Source organism: Amphibalanus amphitrite, unplaced genomic scaffold (genome assembly GCF_019059575.1).
Source record: "Amphibalanus amphitrite isolate SeventyFive unplaced genomic scaffold, NRLGWU_Aamphi_draft 000255F_arrow, whole genome shotgun sequence".
Lineage (NCBI taxonomy): Eukaryota > Metazoa > Arthropoda > Thecostraca > Balanomorpha > Balanidae > Amphibalanus > Amphibalanus amphitrite.
Window position 1 is genome coordinate 70,129 of NW_024881750.1, and position 19,449 is coordinate 89,577.

The following is a 19,449-nucleotide window of genomic DNA, read 5'->3' on the forward strand; positions in this document are numbered from 1 at the left end:
AAACACAACTGCTGAACAGCCGTAGGTACAGACCAGAGCTACAGTGAACTGTGAAACTACGCACTGATCAGAAGCTGCAGCGGAGCTACGCATTGATCGGAAGCCGCTGGGGGTTCCAAAGTGGTCTGAAGCTCCTGGGGATTCAGTGTCTTCTTACAGGCCCCGTGTTTAGAGTAGCTCAGTACTGTTGTAGAGCTAAAAGTGAGCAGGGATGGGATTGGGACAGAGCCCCGTGGGATCGGCCCCTATTGTGAAGAGGTAGTGCCCCGTGAGACCCGCCCTTCGAGCGGCCTCCCCGTGAGGAGGTGCCCACCGCTGGCGGTCATAGCTCGGCGGAATGCAGGCCGGCCCGTCACGCCCCACGGCCATAGGGAGCCGCGTTTGGAAATTGTACCGAGAAGCGGCGCGCACGGCCGGCCGTTACCCCACCGCGGCCCTCGCTCGCACGGAGCCGGCGTCGGTTGCACGGACGTCAGTCGGTGCGCGCCGGCCCGGCCCATCTCAGACGGGAGATGGCCCCGTTGGGTAACCCTCTGATTGGGGCCGGCCGGGCGCTAATGAGACGGGGTCGCGCCGCGCCAGTCCGCCGATGAAGATGCTGCCAACATTGGGACACAGAGGAACAGGGCGGCGGTCGCCGGAGCGGCCAGGCCGTGGCCCGCCCCGCCCCGGCTCCGGCGCCAGTACTGCGCCATTAGCTCGCTATGGACCGCGCCCCGCACCACCGGCCATAAATCCGCGCACCGATGAGAGAGTTGCATGAGCTGTTTTCATCATCACCGCACCGCTCCATTATTGCCGATGTAAAACGAGTCAGCGCTCATACTAACATTCCTGCGGTGCAATGAGCGAGATATGAGCGCCGAGCATTCCCTTTATCGTGATATTAAAAACGTATAACGATCAGTGCACTAATAGGGCTCGGTGTTGTAACAGGACACTGAGGGCGCGAAGCCGTTTCCTTCGAAGTTGATTCGTTGTGTTAGCATATCAACGCTGAAAAGCAGCGTACCAGTTTGGAACAATGTGCCTCATCTCGGTTAACGCTATGCGAGATATGCTTCTATCGCACATTCGTGCATGTCTTTTGTAAGAATATCTTATCAGCACAGGGGCCCGAACGCATGAGGAAATGCTCTGAAGGAGCGACACGCCCTCCATCACCCCGCTGCGCGCCCGGAGCGGGACGGTGCAGAGGCGCCGCCCCGTCCGCAGCCTGGCGCCAGAGTGACCGGCCGGGCCTCCTCTACTTGCACCATACTGGGCTTACACGGCGAGGCACCATTCCAGAGACGGTCACGGCGGCGCCACCCCACTCATATCGACACAGGCCGGTCCCCAGCGGCCACTCCCAGGCGCGTATGGGGCCCAATCGTCCGACCACTGGCCATCAGCCACGTCTTTCCGTTCGTACAGCGGAAGTCGTACTCAGAGTCTACTGTTTCGACTCAACTATTCAATATGATGATTTGCATCAGTTCACATGTTTATGAATGCTTTTATTCGCTTTAAATAGTTCATTCGATTCGTTCGAATGAAATATTCGGCTAAGTCAGACACGTATAGCTGAGGCCATTATCACTTAGAAATTCTGCTTCCTCTTAACTCTTTACCCACAAAACGTGGTCCCGCTGGGAGTACAACCCTGGGGACTCTGTCCCCTGCAACCCCAGCATGCTGCACTGGGGACCCGACAGACCAGAAACCACGGCCGGCGTGCGACGGGAGGGAGCCATGGCCGGCCAGTCGTCCCATCTGCTCTGCGGCAGTGAGTCAGTGGTTGTGGTCCGACAGGGGACCGCCACAGCAGGGGACGGCCACCACCATTGATTCGTCTCGCGCCACGGCGGCGGCGATAAAACATTCAGGGCGGTCGCCGGGCCTGATTGGATTGCCGAGATGAAGGGGTTAAAAAGAGCCGGCCACAAAGGGCAGCATCCCCCTCCCTGTGTCAGCCGCGCCGGAGGGAGGGAGAGGGAGACTCGCCTCGCCCCCCGGCGAGCGGTCCGATCGACCACCGCCCGATACGGGACGCCTGTCGCCGTCACCGGGTTATGGCAGCACAAACAGTGACGAACCGCAGACCCCGAGACTTATCATAACACAGATGTCGATAATCATGAAGCAGCAGAAGTTAAAAAATGAAGATCCGACCAAAGCGTGTCGGCTTGACAAGCTCAGCGAGAAAATCCAAGAACGCTAACAGGATTCTAAAACATCATAGGCTTGATAAGCCGCATATTCGTCATATGCGCCACTATGCTTTCGAATCACCAGTCGACATTGAACAGTTGGGAGCCACTCTGTGGTCAGAATTGCTGGGGGAGCAGCGGCTAGTCAGCGGTCCGCAGAAGCTGACAGTGGTGAGCTCACTTCCCGGGAGGAGCAACTGAACCGGTCATCTCCTGTGGTGGTGATTCACTCAGCAGATTAGTACGGCGCGGATGGGTCACCTGCCGTCACCGGCGCGACAGTCCGCGCTGGGGGAGGGGGTTAGTCCGCCGTAATGGCACTAGAGGCATCTCATTGGGGTCCGGTAACTGTCAGAACAACACGCCGCGCCGCACCAGTGGCACCTATCTGAGCTGAGCAAGACCTACTGACACCGTCCCGACACTGAAGAAACCGTCAGCCACCAAGGACACTATCTTGACTGGCTTTTCCAGCACTGCATCGCTGGACGTCTGTTCAGAATTCTGAAGGCCTGATGGTGACGGAACGCCGCCAAAGAGGCACCATTTCAGGCTAAATGACGGCAGTGCGCCAATGAGATACGTTTGCATTGCAGATACGTTGTTAAAATTATCTCCGAAGGGTAACGAAACCATTTGGGGAAGCAGCTCTTTATCGTGAAGCATAACAAGGATAAACCTATAAGGATAAACCAAATACACTGTATTCGACATCCGTCAATGCAATGCTTCAAGTGATGTTCGGAGGCGATATCGACACCAGCTGGCTCATCCGTATCAAAGTGGCCAGGCCAGAGGTGAGAAGTTGTGTATGTTTAGAGTCTAAACTTTAAAGTCTAAACTTTAGACTATACCGTCCGGAAACAGCACGAGCAGAACCTGACAACAACGAGCAACCACCAAAACCTCCCGGTCCGGGGTGGATCCGGTCAGACCAGACTGCCGCAGCAGACAGGGGAGCACGCGGCGAGGGAATGAGGGGACGAGCGGCCTGCTGCACCCGACACGACCCAAGGTCAGTCGTGCAGCAACCCTCACTCCGAGAGTTCCTTCGGAAATTACCTGGGTATATTCCGGCGGGGAAGGATCGTAATAAGATACATCTACCTCAGTGTAAGCCAGGCCAGGCGTGGTGTACTTTACCAACTGTGCCTCCCGCTTCACACAAGCTCTGCCTCAATATAGAGCCACTCGATATGGCGCTATGTTGCAAGCCAGCTGAGGGAGATGTGAGATGATGTTCGAAGTGACCTTGTGGAGTCGCAGACAGGGCGAACAACCATCAGAGCGGGGTCGATCTGAGGGGGAGAGGGGTCGAGGTCATCAGTGCCGCCGGCAGAGACCAGTTGCGACACTGCTCGTCCGCTGCGCCGTGGCATCACTGGTCCGGGACGAACTTCTGTCTGATGGTCCCTGACCAGCCCGACCTACGCTGGGGTGACCCGGGCTTCGTGGAGTGCTAGGCAGCAACCACTGAGACCCGGTCGACACGGCTCAGCAGTTCGGCCAGTCGGTGGGGGTGGCACCTTTTTACCGTACCGGAAGCACCCGGAATCGCCGGTCAACCTCCCCTCTCCCGATAAACAGGTGTCGGTGCTCGCATCGCGCCGCGCTAATCCCACCTCATCGCCGCCACTAATTTCGCACCTCGGCTGCCGCGTGGCGGCGGCACCCCGCCGCGACAGCAATCCGGCTAATACGGCCGGCGAGCACAATGGGCCCACGGTCAGCCACCGCGGCGAGGGGAGCCCCACGGGGGAGCGCGGCCGCAGGACTCTGCTCTGTGGCTGCTGGGCGGTGTCGGCTGGCGGGCATGGCGTGAGCCAGACGGCCCGCTCGGTATGTATTTATGCATTGCGGCACGGTCAGAGTGTGGCGCGACACGCGCCAATCGGTGGAGAACGCGGAGGACGGGGGAGACGGGAGGAACAGAAGGACGCGAGGACGGGGGAGGACGGGAGGCGGACGGAGGACAGGACAGGACGAGCGCCGAGCGGACGGATGGATGGGAGGACAGGGATGGACGGGAGTGACAGGAGGACAAGACGAGACGGGACGAGATGGGAGGAGAAAGGACGGACAGGAGGAGATGGGAGGAGGCGGAAGGGCCGACGGACTGGAGGACGGACGGGATGAGACGGGAGGGACGAGAAGATGGACGGACAGGCAGAGGGCACGCCGTCCTGCGAGCGACGCCACCGCATAGCCGACCCAGTCGAAATGTTTGGGTCGCCTAATGAGGCCTATCCCAAGGTCTGTAAAATATCGCTGAAATAGTCGCGGGTGCTTTGATGTTCCAATTGTGAAACAGGCTTAAAGACTGCAATGCAGTCCTGCTAGTTGCAGATGAATTCTTTATCCTAAATACCAAACAAAAACAAGTTAGGCAGGATGGCAAGGCATAAAGTTACGTTTTCGTGACCCTTGCAAGCAATAAACTTGGGTTACTGCTTACAGTGGAGCAGTTTCAGAAGGATAATAATCCTATTTGTCAACCACAAGTTGTTAAATAGCAGAATGCCAAGACGCCGCGACTGGTTTGATACAATAGGCGCAATCACGCGACTCATCTCATCACTGGCAAGCCTGAATCGTTATCTTCACAAAAATCAGCATCCTGCACCTCAGAACGTCATCATTTCATCCAGCATACACAAAAACAAACACAAATTACAGGTTTCGTTGAAACTGCCGCAATCTTTCGTCATCTAAGCACTGGTCTGCCCAGACCAGAGACTGGCCGGTGGGTGCAGGAAGACTGTGTGGGATCTTAGCCAGCCGTCCTCTGCAAGGGTGCACTGTGTGCCCGACAGTGAACAGCACGGTACAAGCTCTGTCTGGCCCAGCGGGCGCAGTGCATCAGCACCTTTCTAGGGAGAGGCCAGCAGGGCACACCCAGCCCAGCAGGGCCCGCTCTGTCCAATCAAGCGAGCACAGAGTATCACCATCTTCTTAGGGGAGCAGCCAGTATTATCCGCCGAGACGCACCACAGCATGAGGTCAGAGTACCGCTCTTTGGTAATAACCCGGCGGTCAGCGCAGAGGCCCACCTCCGTTTCTGACCCCCGCACCACCACTCTGCCGCACATAACCACTAGTTACGGGGCTCAGTAGGCAGTTGTGTAAACGGAGGGCCTGGGCGGGCGAGATGACGCCACGTGCGCAGTCCAGTGGGCGTCGACCGGCCATCCGAGCGATGGAATGACCGCAATGGGTCAAGTCAACTAGGGCGGCCTCGAAGAGTCAGGTTCGATGAGACATTGCGTTGTCGGTGGGCCAGGGTGACCTCACGGCGGCAAGTCTCCTAGGGAACCCCTCAGAAGGTTCTCCTTTGAAAGGGTTATGATAACCTCATAATCAACGTCCGTTATGGCATTCTCATAAGGTTGTCTGTCATAAACTTGTGTGACACTTGGCCCCACTCAAAGCGACCTGTACGCGAAAGAGCGAACTGAACTGTCCGCCACCGGCCGGAGCCAGCAAGTATTATAAGTCGCGCAATTACGTCTTGCCGAGAACATTGAGATGTCCAAAAGGGAGGATGCATACGGATTGAGGATTCCCTCCTCCGAAGACAGGGAGCGGGATGAGGACACTCCCTCCAAGGTAAGATACGAGAGGACTACCTGGCAAAGCCCCTCAGTGGTTGGGAGGCTCCTGCAGTAGTCAAAGCCACGTGTTCAGCTCGTGGAACCATGAATAATACCGGACAGCTGACCGCGGCGAACAGGGCAGCTGACTTCAGGGCAGGACGACACAAGGACAGCTGCCGCGACGACATCGGTAGTCGGCAGGGGATACACCACAGACGGCCGTATTAGTATAGCTGGGTAGGCAGGTACGGATCTCACCCCCACAGACGGATACATCAGATAACATCCAGAAAGGTCAACAAGAAATGTTCAAATTTATTATGAATAAAAAACATTGAAGCTATAAAAACAAGAAAACGGTTCTCTAAATTGGGGCGGGTAGGAACATTATTTCAGGTTTTCATAGGCTAGCTTGGGTAGCGAAGGTTCAAGGGAATCCCAAATTCCTGGAAGGTTTATGCTTACCAGCTTATCTTCTCCGACTCCGAAATAATTACAAAACAAAGCAGATCAGCCGGAGGCTGGTCACTGCGCAGCTGCAGCAGCCCGGCAATCGCACTTGGCAAATGCAACAGCAACTGGATCTGTTGGCAGTTTCGGCGACTCGAGGGCTGCGCTTATTGATTCCAACGGCTGCAATGACCCGGCAGCTGGGTAGTGGGTAGTTTCGGCAGACTAGCCACCACAGTGATCAGCTGTGTCTGAGGGTAGGTAATGGGTAATTTCAGTAGCCCGGTAGCCACCAGGGCCCCGGCTGACGGCCGCTGACGGATAGGCCGTCGTCGGCAGAGACCGTGCCGACGACGCCTGTGACCGACGACGTCCGACGGAGGGGGGGGGGGCTGTGTCCCTCACTCTCCGCGCCCGCTGGGGCCGTGTCTACATGGCCGCAGTAAACCCGCTCTCCCGGAGACAGCTGCATGATAAGGATCGTGTGGCAGGGGGCTACTGGAATACAGACCAGTTCACATTGCCAACCAAACACAGGAACGTCTCCAGAATTTTGATGAACTGTGTGACCAAACAGCAGACGGACCGATCGCCGCGCCGGTTAGAGGTTGGGTCATCCCGGCGTGGTATACGTGACCGGCACAAAAGGACCCGCCTCCATCCGAGCCCGCAGAATCCAGACGAGCACCTCCTTTCCCCCAGTCAGCTGTCTTTCGCCACCGTTCGGCACATGGTATTCACTAGGGCGCGGGTCGGGTGTGTGAGGCTGCACGGTGCACTGTTTGCATTGATTACAACGCCCGCCAGCAGTGACGTCTCTTTTTGGGAGGTCTGGTGCAGCGCAATGTCCACAAGACAGGTGGTTTTGGGAGGGCCGAATGGGGTGGCGACGTAACTGGAGGGCGATCTTGTCACCCGCCGATACACCTGCCCAGGGCATAGAACACACACAGAGCGGCAGCGACCACCTGCCCTGAGGACCGTCCAGAGAACACACACATGGCGGCAGCGGCCACCTGTTCAAAGGGCCACTGTGGCCACCTGCTCTGTACCCCCGTTGGGTGCACGTTACACCCCCCGTGCTGCTCGCAGGGGTCGGTGAGATGCCGACATAGGTCGGTCAGAGGTCTGTCAGATGTCGGTAAGATTCCGACAGAGATCAGTCAGGTAGTGACAGGGGTCGTCATGTGACGACACAGGTCGGTCAGATGCCGACAGTGATTGGTCAGGTGCTGACAGGGGTCATTATGTGCGATAGGGTCAGATGAGCAGCGGCTTACATGCACGCACACTGATTGCTGGTCCCAGAGTTACGCACGGAGCCCTTTGCAGCCCGTGTTCTGCAAGCACGAAGTAACAAACTATCAGCACACATTCTGACAATTACCAAAACTCCTAAATCCAAACCGACCCAGAACAGTGATCGTCCACACCGATATAGCGTCGCGCTGTAGGGCTTGCGACAACAGCCTGTCAATCTGATTGCGCTCATCTCAACCACTCTGTGGAGACTGAATGGTGAGTTTCTCCACTCGTGCGGTAGACGAGGTCGGGAGTGAAGCGCACGAGGGCCCTCCGGTCGTCCCAGAGAGACCCTTTAGACAATGATGGGGAGGGCATTTGGCCCGGGCTGCGGCCCGCAGGGAAGCCAGGGAGACTAATATCGCCGCCACCAGAAGCCACACATCGGCACGGTGGCTGCATACCGGAGGAACGGGTGGCAATCATCGAGCCATTTCCGAATCACATCAGTCACCAATCACCTTAGAAAGCTTGCAATTATTTCGACCGCAAACAATGACAGCTTGAGTGAATCTAAATGGCTAATATTGAAGTTGCAACTGGTTATGGCTCACTGGCATCGAGAACCAATGAAAGCAATGCTACATTCAATCACCGAGAGCTTTAAGAGACTTGTCAAGCCCCCCCCCCCCTCCCCCTAACCGGCTCAGACGCCCAGTTTGGCGCATCTTTAGTGAGGTTTCAGGTTTTTGGTGATCACATCGTATAATCAGTTACCCTTTGGGGACATGAGAGACAAGGCTATCACTTGAGGTTGCGCTGTGCACGCCATGTTTTCTAAACAAGAAATAATATTTTTGACAAGCAGTCTTTGTTTTACTAACCAGCAAATTTGGATTTCACATAGGTATGTAGATAACGAGTGATGTCCTTGCAAGTGAGCTTAGGACGCGTTTCTTCTCAATGGCCTTGAGAAGGCCGCTGTGCCGCCGAGGTTCGAATTCAAACCTGTTTGGTGCAAAACGGGAAGTGACGCAATGCACCACAACTTCTGCAATCCAGCCGTTTTTATTAGGAGGTTTCAACTATTTCTGCGAGTTACATACTTTTTTAACCCATTCGGTATTCATCCATGGTAGGTCTAGATGTGTTGTGAGCGATATAATGAGGCCAAATGAGGCATTGAAATGTAAATAGCTCGTATATTCTACGTATGCGTTTCCATCCGCATTGAAGCGATGCACCGCAAAGAACACCAGTCGAAGGGGAGGTACACTCTGACTCGACTCGATTCCTAGGCGAAATGGGAATAAGCAGGAAACGCCGTTTGCAAGATACGTAAAACCATGGCGAAAGTAATTAAATTTAATTCATGTGACATCAAGGTCAGCTCATCATAGGTCATCTAACATAAAATTTCAACGAGTTTCTCATGCACAGACAGATGAAAGGCAACGACTTCCTTGATTAGCAGTTCTGATAGCAAGACACAAATAATTGATGACTTTTTGAGCCTCGTGAATGAAATGCCTTCAAATGGCTTTGCCTCCAATTGGCTTAGAAGTTTCTGCTAATATGTTTGTTAGCAAAATCCTGCCTTGCCTATATGCGACCCCCCCCCCCCCCCACACACACACACAGTATAAGATTGCAAGCATAGGAGTATGCGAAAAGCGAGAAAAAACAACAGCTTCTTCAAGCACATGCTTAGTAACGAAATGTACAGAGTCACGGCCTTCTTCCGGCTGTCCAGGAACTGGGGGAAAATCCTTCTTGATGAGATAAAAAACACACACACACGAAGAGCATAGAGGAAGGTATTCCACTTATTTCCAATCGATTGTGTTCGTTAATCGGTTCAATAACACAGTCGTCGATAAACCGCCCGTGCCCTCTCACGGTCGCTGTGCCCAGCGCCAGTGGCGCCAGCTATGGTAACCACAGTCGCTTCGTGATCAGCTCGCTGGGGACAGCACGCTGAAACTCAGGCCGAGGTGACCGAGCAGGACCAGAGCTGGGTCGCACAGGCTCGTAAAGAGGCAAAGAACAGCTGAGCCTGAGCGACAGTCTGAAAATGTATTCCGCATACAACATTTCTTCGGTTCCATTCTGATGTCGAAGTTGGCATTATTGTCCCTCGAGTGCTAACAAACCCGAAACATTATGGTGCTACGAAAAACAAATATCGTTAATTACTTTCAATGATTTTACACAAGATCTATGTGTTGCAGAGACCAGGTGCATTGTACTGATAATAATTATCCCCTATCTAGTTCTGCCTTTGGGGTTGGCCAATCAAACCATCACGTTTCGCAGCGATCTTAGTACTTTTCGGCTGAAAACCTCACGAGCAGACATGTGCTTGGATCCGAGAGCTGGATCCATGATCTCAGTGGATCTCTCGACAAAATAGAGGGGTTGGATCTATGATCCGAGTGGATCTCTCGACAAAATTCAGGGGTTGGATCTATGATCCGAATGGATCTCTCGACAAAATTTAGGGGTCGGATCTATGATCTCTGTGGATCCAGCGGGCAAAAATTTGTGGAGGACCTATGATCTGTATGGATCTCACGACAACATGTAGCCAATGAAACCCTTATCCTACATAATTGTACACCTTACAGTGCAATACAATTGAGAATTGTCACTTGTGGACATGGTTGTTGTAATCATTAGGTATCATCATTAAATTTGAATTTAAATGAACAACATTTGTACTACATTTAAAATAAACCAAGAACATGCACATTGCTACTTTTTGTGACCAATTGTAACTTTTTCATGACAGCACTGATGACAATCTTACCAACAAGCTACACCCACTTTACTTCAATGAACAAACAGTACAGACAGATGCAGTGGCAGCGGGGCACTGCAGATTTTCATTTTGGTCCCATTCTTTCCATGCAACGCCAGTAGGGCTAATGTTAAAATGCCAAAATCTATGGGGGGCACTGTACCCTGGTGCCACCCCCCCCCCCCCCCCTGTTCCGCCGCCTATGGACAGATGTTAGGAAATCAAATCTGGAAGCCAAATAGGTCAGTTTTGCTCAAAATAATCCAGCAATCCACTTCTACCAGGTATGAAAACCCAATCTAGAATGTTCGTATGAGCTATTAGTATGTGCATTGTGCAACACAATTTCGATTCAGTAAGAATAGCAACCAACCTCTAATACTTTCCTAATAAAATTACAAGTTCAAAAATGGCATCAACTTCTTCAGATTACCTACTTTTGGCATCGTGCCAACTGCCACGTGTGGCGCCATGCCGTTTTTTTTTTTTTTTTTTTTTTTTTAGTGGCCCTAACTTACGTTACGTCATTATCGTTTGACCAATGAAAAATCTTAATTTGACTAAAACCGTAATGATTCCAAAAGATTCCCCGTAATAGGCCCTTCAAACTAATGACGTAAGATATTGTGATTCTTTTGAAAAGTGAATAAAATAAAGATGCAAGGCACACACTCGCTTTCAGCTTACGTTTACGTCATAAAATTCATCGCTACAAAGATGATATTCACAAACAACCGTATCGTAAAATTTTGTGAGGCAGAAAAAAATGAACATTCTTTTGAAAAAAAAAAACTTCAGACTTTTGAATTTCCAGTATGATTTTTTATTTATTTTCATTATACTCGAAGGAAGAACGCTTAGCTCATTTGTTATTTGAAATGACGTCACGATTTCTATTCAGATACTGAATAATCATTTTACGGTAAATATCCAAGGCTGCATTCCAATTGACATTTCGCTTCCCATCGCTTCCGCAGGATGTTGAATATTTTTATACTTTTGTTTATATCTCAGTTTATTTTATCAAATATTTCTTTCAATGGATTGAAATACCTTTACCTAACCAAGCCACATGTGTCAGTATCATCTTTTATTGTTTATCAATCAATTGTGTTAGCTGGAAACTGGAAAGCCTCATGGTTGTCTAATGCAAGATTGTCTTATCATTATGTAGATTCTAACATGAATTGTGATGTGGTACCTAGGTACCTACTACCTAGTAATGTATTGTTCATTAGTCATTACTTTGACTTACCTCTATGTTAATTGTTAATGCAAACTTTTCTGTTGGTATGTGAACAATCTTCATGTCACTCAATTCTCTCAAGTTGTGACCGTCATGAGCCTCCTTTATTTTGTATTCTGTATAATGTAACTGGATGCCTTTACTAATATGGCCTTTGCAAAAGATTGTTTGTTTCTAACCATACTTTGGTATTCATAACTTCTTATGAAAGAAAGTTGTTAACATTTTGAGCGCCTATGAGCTATGATCCCAATGGATCTCACGACAAAATTGGGGAGCCAGATCTATGATCCGAGTGGATCTAGCGACAAAATTGAAGGGTCAGATCTATGATCCCAGTAGATCTCTCGACAAAATGGAGGGGTTGGATCTATGATCTGAATGGATCTCGGATCGGGATCCATGGGATCGGATCTCAGATCCATTTTTCCGGATCCAAGCACATGTCTGCTCACGAGATCGGTGCGGAGATCAACAAACACACCAGAGCCCCAGCCGGCAGGAGTTAGTCACTTCGCCAGACGGCAGGTGTTTTTTTTTTGTCCGATTAGATCGAGCCTGGTGAGGACCAGGTGTGTGTGCGTCAGGGTGGTGGGTCTCCCTCGGCTGATACCCAGAGTCGTCACGTGCCTAAAGCTGCTGCTGCGACACGACACCGTGCCGCCGTGACGTATCCCTAGACCGAGGGACCACCTGCCGCGCAGGAGCCGGCCCCATATTCTGGTGCTCCAGCAGTAATGGCTGCAGTTCGTGTAGGTGTGTCTCCGCTGTGTCAGTGCTGACTGCGCTGAATCCGTTGCGACTCCACTGCGTCGCAACTGTCTACGTTATCGGCGAACACTGCACGCCGGAGAGGAGACTAAGAGAACCGCACCACCATGGTTGCCACCAATGGTCCGAGGGAACCGGACGCTGCCAACCAGGGACCGTGATGGCCAAAGCTGCCTATCAGTGGCCGTAGGAAGGAGAAGGGGAAAGGCACTGCCAGTCAGGAGCCGTAGAGACCGGACAATGGCCACTACCAGCCAGGGGTCGCAGGGACACTCACCTCTGCCAGCCATTTCTGCACCTCGGGGCCGCAGCGAGCGCCTCCCATACTGTGCACGGAGTCAGTGAGGGCCACGGCCGAAACTCGCTTTTGCACCTCCTCCCAGCGACGCACCGCCTGCCGAACAGGTTAGCTGAGGTCAGGGTCAGGTCAGGGTCAGGTCAGGTCAAGATTCCTGGCCTCTTCATAACTATACACGAGAAACAGCTATAAGTGACAGGAATAACGCCTAAGCTTTATAAAACAGCTACGACCAAGCGTTGGACTAGTGTCGTGCGATGTAACGGTTCGACTTTTCCATATCGGCGAAGACAACAGCAATGTTTGACACGTTACAAAACAACAATCGAGAAAAGTTGTCCTGCTCGACTCTAGTAACCGCAAATTTAAGATGTCAGGGTAACCTGATCTATCGGCGACCATATTTGACCTCTATCCCATCACCTTAGTTCCAGGCGGATCCCTCCTTTTCAACCCTTACCAGGTTCAGAGTGACCACGCCGCCGTAGCTGTGAGCCACGATGGCCACATCGGTGGCGGCTGCACCCCTGACGTAGGTGTCCCACACGGTGAGAGCGTGCTGCTCCGGGGTTCCGCTGTCCTGCGGAGACGAATCGCACGCTTAGTCAGAGGAAAACACGCGACACACGCACAAGGCGGCGATATTCAGCCAGAATCCGTAAAATTGGGCTAAACCAAGCTTGACTAAGCACCGCTTGTACGAATGCAGCATGGGCCTACCAACCGACATTGCCTGCGCTCGATTCACCGATGATTATTTTATTAATCGTAAGTTAAACGTATCGCAAGTAGTTAAATGGCGACACGATTCTCTCATGTCTAGCGTCCAGCACGGCATAACAGTTAGTTCCATTAACCGTTTTCTCCCCTACGGTGTCTGTCTTACCCGTATGAACTGTTTCCGCTCGCCGGTGACACGCCGGTTGTCGTTAGTGTTGAGCACCAGCACGCCATACCCGGCGGACAGCGCGCGCTCAATGTACGGCAGCTGGGTGCCCTCCTTCACGCCGTTGTTGATAATCAGTCTGTGAACAAATAGTAGTAAAGTAACCTTGGTGAATAGTGGCATAGTAGACAGTAGACACCACGAGCTGTACAGCTGAAGACATTCAGCTCTGCTGGAACAAATCCACGAAAGTCAATCAGGCATTAAACAGTCTGCAGCCTTTCACACGCGTTCTCTCCGCTAAATGTAAAGTCCCGTTGCGAATAGACCCCCTCTGTCCATGCCTTACCGGCGGGCTCACTAGCCGGCGGGATCACAGGCCTTCCCCACGGGAGTAGACCCCTCCAGGTCTCCTCCTTACCGGCGGGCCCACTGGCCGGCGCGCACCACCCCCGAGCCGTGCACCAGAAGCAGTAGTTTGTCGGCCGTGCGGTAGTCGGCGCTGGCGAACACGAACGTGGTGGGCTCGCCGTCGGCGGCATTGGCGGGCACCGGCAGCCGCTGCAGACCGGCCTCCGACTCCAGCAGCGCGTACACCTCCTCGGTGATCACCTGAGTCACATACAGGGTGCTGGGGGTGTCACATAGGTTTGCCTTCGTGAGCGACAGAGCTCCTAGTCTGCGATCACCTCTCTGAGGCACACAGGGCGATACAGATAACATCCGGGCCTCAACCGTCATATATTGATGGGGTGTCCATTCTCGTATTTGTTACCACAATAAGTGTTCTTCGGGTGACAGAGAACTCGACGCCGGGGATACTCTTTTTATAATATCTTTCATTCAGTGATAGAAGCTATTATTGGATGTCACCATCCAACTGCAGATGACGTTGCAGCAGGCTGTGGCATTGTCAATAAAAAGTCGTCATTTGCGCACGAAAAGATTAGGTATATCAATGGAAGATGGCGCCAGTGCCCTAGACGGTAAAGTAATCATTCCAACATTTGGGACCACTTTTTACAATAACAGCCCAACCAGTATAACGCCTTTTGGGGCGACTAACGGAGCGAGCGAGAGGGTGGACCTTGCACGTGCGAAATTTCGAGGGGGTACCTCCAACTGACTTGTGCACGGCACCTTACTAACCGGTCTCTAGCAATGTGCCAAATTTGAGCACAATCGGCCCAGCCGTTCTCGAGATCTGGAAGCGGCACCCTGCACGTGCGCACGTGCAAAATGGGTCCCAACTGACTTGTGCACGGCACCCTACTAACTGGTCCCTAACCGTGTACCAAATTTGAGCGCCATCGGTCCAGCCGTTCTCGAGATCTGGAAACGACCCCTGCACGTGCGCACGTACAGCAGCACCCCAACTCTGGCACATGGATATGCATTGCCTAGTGGGTGCCTACCTACATGCCAACTTTCAGCGCAATCGGCCAAGTAGTTACCGAGATATTGCAACAATTACAAAACTGACACCTCTTCGTTTTGCACGTGGCACGTGCATAAGGGGTCAGGAATAGTCCAATACTTGGTAGAAGGAATGAAGCTACTCTATAAAAATTACCGCGTGTAAATCGGTCAAGTGGTTGCTGAGATATAAGCCTCGCAAAAGCGTCCGCACGGCCGGCCGGCCGGCCGGCCGCTCATACTCAGAAATTTCCGTTAATCTAAGGAAAGACTCCGCTCGCTTCGCTCGCTCCGTAATAATTTCTGTGGGATAGATTTTCAATTGGTAGCACAGCTGTACCATGTTTGTCGATGTGCGATAAGCCTACCTCTCCTAGCGCCTCATACCGCGCCTGGTTATACTCCGCGTCCTTTGAGACGTTGAACTCAAATCCACCGCCCGTCTTGATGTCCTTCAGACTGCCATCTGAAAAGTCATCATTCATTGTTGTGCAAAGTAGTCAATGGTCATATTTAACTCGGACAACGGCGGGAAAACTCAGGCCAAAGACCGTCTGACTTGCGGCCCGTGACTGAGCCTGTATAAAAAAGAAACTTACCCATGGACACATACAAAACACTTGTGAAAAGTAAGGTCAATAAGGAATTACACACCTTCTGCATAATGCAGAGTGAAAAGCTACTTACAAATCTGAACACAGAGATCTGGATGAAACTTTACAATCAATGGTCTCAGGACCTGAAGCTGCCAGTGTCACCCCTATTCTGACATCTCAGAGGAGACATGATCCAAAGGCTGCATACATTTGTGAAGGCACACTTATGCATAGTAATCAGCCTGCAACTATCAAACAACAATTGAAAGGGAGGTCATGAGTACAAGGTAAGCAAACCAAGTGCCAGTTCACAAACAAGACACCTACTCTTCATATTCATATTTCAATTTGGAGCTTCAATGGCTGGAACAGCATTCCCTCCCACATGATGTCAGCTGATACATTAAACACTACCCAGTAATTTTACAGATCAGCATATCATAACAAGCAACATTCATATCATTTGCAATGATTGTGCTTGCTTCTTCATTAACAGAGGAAATAACAGAAACAGGAACAACATACATGCAACAACCAGCAGACAGCCCTCACCTTTGAATTCATATCCAAAATCCTTAAGCTTTGTTGGAAATGGAGAGTTGCCCATGTCTTAAAGTTTAAGATACACGCACCTGAAATAGCCAGTGATCAGTAGGCAATTCTAATTACACTTAGTCAACTCACAGTCATATGGGACATTTGGTGTATCATAAAATTTATGTTTGAGACTGTAGGTTGAGTTAGGATGGAACATTTAAATAGCAGAATCCTTTTATAGATGTGATTTTATGCTACCGCTTGAAAGGGCGCTGTTTCAAAAGTGCACATGAACTGGTCATTTATTTCAATTTGTTAACCAGCTGGGGGGGGGGGGGCAGAATCTGCCCCTTCACATAGAATATTCGCCGTCCAAGACATTGAACGCGGGGTCAATTTCAGATGCCTCATTTAAATTGAAAAAAGGACAGCATTGGATATTATCAGGACACTTGTTGCACAGTCCTGTTAGTCATTTAACATATGATAACGAAAGGAATAAAAAATGAATTAAAAACAAGAACAGAAAATGAAATATAAATTCTCACACTTGCTATGAGAATTCAGCAGTTGTTGCAGCAAGACCATACAGTTACAGCACGGACCGTAACTCACTAATGTCCTATCGCAAATAAATATAAATACAGCCGCCAAAAAAATTCACAGGCGATGGAAATATTTATGCAGCAAGTCCATTCAAAACGTTCATCTCATGTTGGCTCACGATCGCAAAACACAAGCCGGTTCAAGGTAGCGCTTGCAACATTTTCAGCTGCAGCTGCTTATAGAGCACATTTGATGGTATTTTTATTTGGAACAGGAGCGCAGCTATCGCTCACATTGGTGGTGCTACCATATTTGAAGAATTAAAGAAAACCATTCACTTGATTAGTTAGATATTGAGTAGTAAAATAATCTTGATTGATGCCATATGGATGCCACGAACCTTGCCACGAACTTCATTCGCCTTTCGCTTGCCAATGCCGGCTCAGAATCAGGGGCCCCTCAGGCCTCAATGGTTTTAGGATAAGGGAGTTGATCGATCCCATACAGTACATTGGTTGATCCCATACAATACACATATTGCGACCATACGCAAATGACTTCCACAGCAAAGTTATTGAGGCGGGTGCGGGGACCAGGCCAGGGAGAATCCGAAGTCTGAGCTCCCGCGACTGTTTTCCCCAAAATGTGTTTCCCGGGTTTTCCCCTCCTTTCTCCGATGCAGGAGTCCCTGCTCAGTTTGACAGAGGACCCATGGATTGGTCATGTGTCTCGGGCGAATCTTCTGCGTGTTTTAAATAGCTGCGTGAGCCCCCCCCCCCCCCCCCAAGTGCTAGTCGGCGGCGGCGCCTCCTTTAGGCGCCCAAATGTTTATCGATCTGCCCGCACTCGCAGCAATGCAGGATACCATGAACATGTCTCGTTTCAAGGAACACCTTGCCCGTCTGCTCGAGACAAATCGTGCGCATACCCATCACTGAGTTGTATGCCTCGCGAATAATGTGTAGGTACCTATCTGTAGCCTTAGTCCCCTTTAGAAATAAGTGTACCATTGACATGGCAACTGAAAAGCCTCACGTGAGGACAGAGCCGCAAATACACGAATACGAATACGAATATGTACAGTACCAAAGAACATTACGAAGTCAGCCCGACAGCGAGCCGACGTCAGCAAGGATTTGGTTCCCTCTGAGCCCGCTGCCGTACCGTCCCTCGGGCTCGGCTGGGCCGTTTATAGGTAGGTACGAGTAAGTACCAGATGCGCAATGCTGCACCAAACAGGACATGTCGGCCGAAGCCGCCAACTTGGTAGGTATACGGAAGATCAGCAGCAGCCAGGTGGGCCGAAAGCCGACACTCAATCGACCCAGTCCGCAGTCGACCGTCCCCGACTTCCTTCCCCGCGACTACCAACTACCTACCGTCCCCGGCTTTACATCGAACTTACACCGTCCACCGATATAAACCGACGTGTGGGCGGCATGTCCCGACGGGCATCGAAATACAGCGGCCCAACATCGATCCAGACTTGTGCCAAGATCCCAAAAAGATCCGAGATCCAAGATCTGCAAGATCCTAGATCCGGGATCTTGCTGGATCTTGGATCCAGCACTTTCAGCTTTTGTCGATGGATCCTGGAGATCTTGGATTCTGTGTCATCATTTTGTCGAGGGATCCTGGGGATCTTGGACCCTGGTTTTTGAATTTGTTGAGGGATCCTGGAGATCTTGGATCCAGGTTTTTGAATTTGTCGAGGGATCCTGGAGATCTTAGATCCAGGTTTTGATTTTGTCGAGGGACCTTGGGGATCTTGGATCCTAAGTAAAAATTTCAAGATCCTGGAAGAGTTGTATGCTAAGTAGAAACAGAAAAGATTATGACCATTTTCCTGTATGTTTGATGTACATGTATTACATATATATACATATATGTCCATTTAGTGCCTACCCCAAGGCTAGAAATCACAATACTTAGAAGTTACCCACGACATCGAGTTCACTGTCGGTGATGACGTAGACGGCGAAAAAGACATCGGCATGGCGAACGCTGCAGGACGCAGGTCGGATGTTACTGCGCGACTGTCGGCAGAGCGCGGAAGATTATCTCGGGTGGGTATCGTCTCGCCTGGGATCGGGTTTATAATAGTGGCCATGGTTGTTCGGCGGTCGTCCGTCGGTATAACACCTCGGGAATGTTAGCGGGCCGTCGGGCCGTCGTCGGCGCATGCCGATCCTTTGTCTGCGTGAGCTCGGGATAGTAACGCCAGCTTTATGAATATAAAATACCAGTGGCCTCGCTGTTTTGGCCTGCCGGGCTGCCGGATCGATACATTTTCGTGTCGACTTACCGACGTCGTGCCGACATGGGCTCACCGTCTCACCGTCTACTCTGGACTGGTCGCACGTCGGCTGGATTTCATCCTATAAGACGAAGATTGGGCAAAGCCATGCTCGCCTATTCGTACGATACAGCAGTGTTTGCGGTGGTGTTATTGGGCATATGATGTGAATACTGAATAGCATTCGTGCGCTCGAGCGTTTGCGATGTTTGGGTTGGGAGTCTTATGACCATCCCTAACACCCTCCCAATTGAAGCGACATGTCCCTGTCCTGCTCCATTTCTGACGCTTTTTGTCCTTGTCATTCTTAATTTGTCTCCTGCATCATCAGGGTTTAGTGACCCTAGGTGACCTTGCATCACCTTAGCAAATGCTCTCCTGACCGCATGATTCACCGACGTTCCGCCCCGACGATGTCGCGCCCCCTGTCGAGCGGAGCATGCGGTGAGGGACGGGGGAGGTGTGCACGGTTCAGGGGGTATAGTCCGGCTCGGCGAGGCGGGCGGTCAGACTGCAAACGACCGGCGCGGCGGACGCACCGACCAAGAGAAGGCAGACGGTAGATTAGGTGTGACGTTAT

The 19,449-nt window shown here is 51.4% G+C and overlaps 1 protein-coding gene across 2 annotated transcripts in view; it reads right to left on the reverse strand.

The window, feature by feature from the left end:
* Positions 1–16,650, reverse strand: part of LOC122386523 (cotranscriptional regulator FAM172A homolog) — a 38,949-nt gene extending 22,299 nt beyond the window's left edge. Inside the window, exons 1-7 of one of the 2 annotated variants that reach the window (XM_043375798.1) lie at positions 16,633–16,650; positions 16,043–16,122; positions 15,263–15,360; positions 13,900–14,090; positions 13,479–13,617; positions 13,053–13,172; positions 12,572–12,688 (exon numbers count right to left, since the gene is read on the reverse strand). In XM_043375798.1, coding sequence (XP_043231733.1) covers positions 12,572–12,688; positions 13,053–13,172; positions 13,479–13,617; positions 13,900–14,090; positions 15,263–15,360; positions 16,043–16,097 — 720 coding nt within the window. In that variant the 5' untranslated portion in view covers positions 16,098–16,122; positions 16,633–16,650. Of the gene's footprint in view, positions 1–12,571; positions 12,689–13,052; positions 13,173–13,478; positions 13,618–13,899; positions 14,091–15,262; positions 15,361–16,042; positions 16,123–16,577; positions 16,601–16,632 lie in introns of those variants that run through there. The other variant, XM_043375799.1, reaches the window with a different exon arrangement.
* Between the last annotated feature and the right edge of the window lie 2,799 nt (positions 16,651–19,449).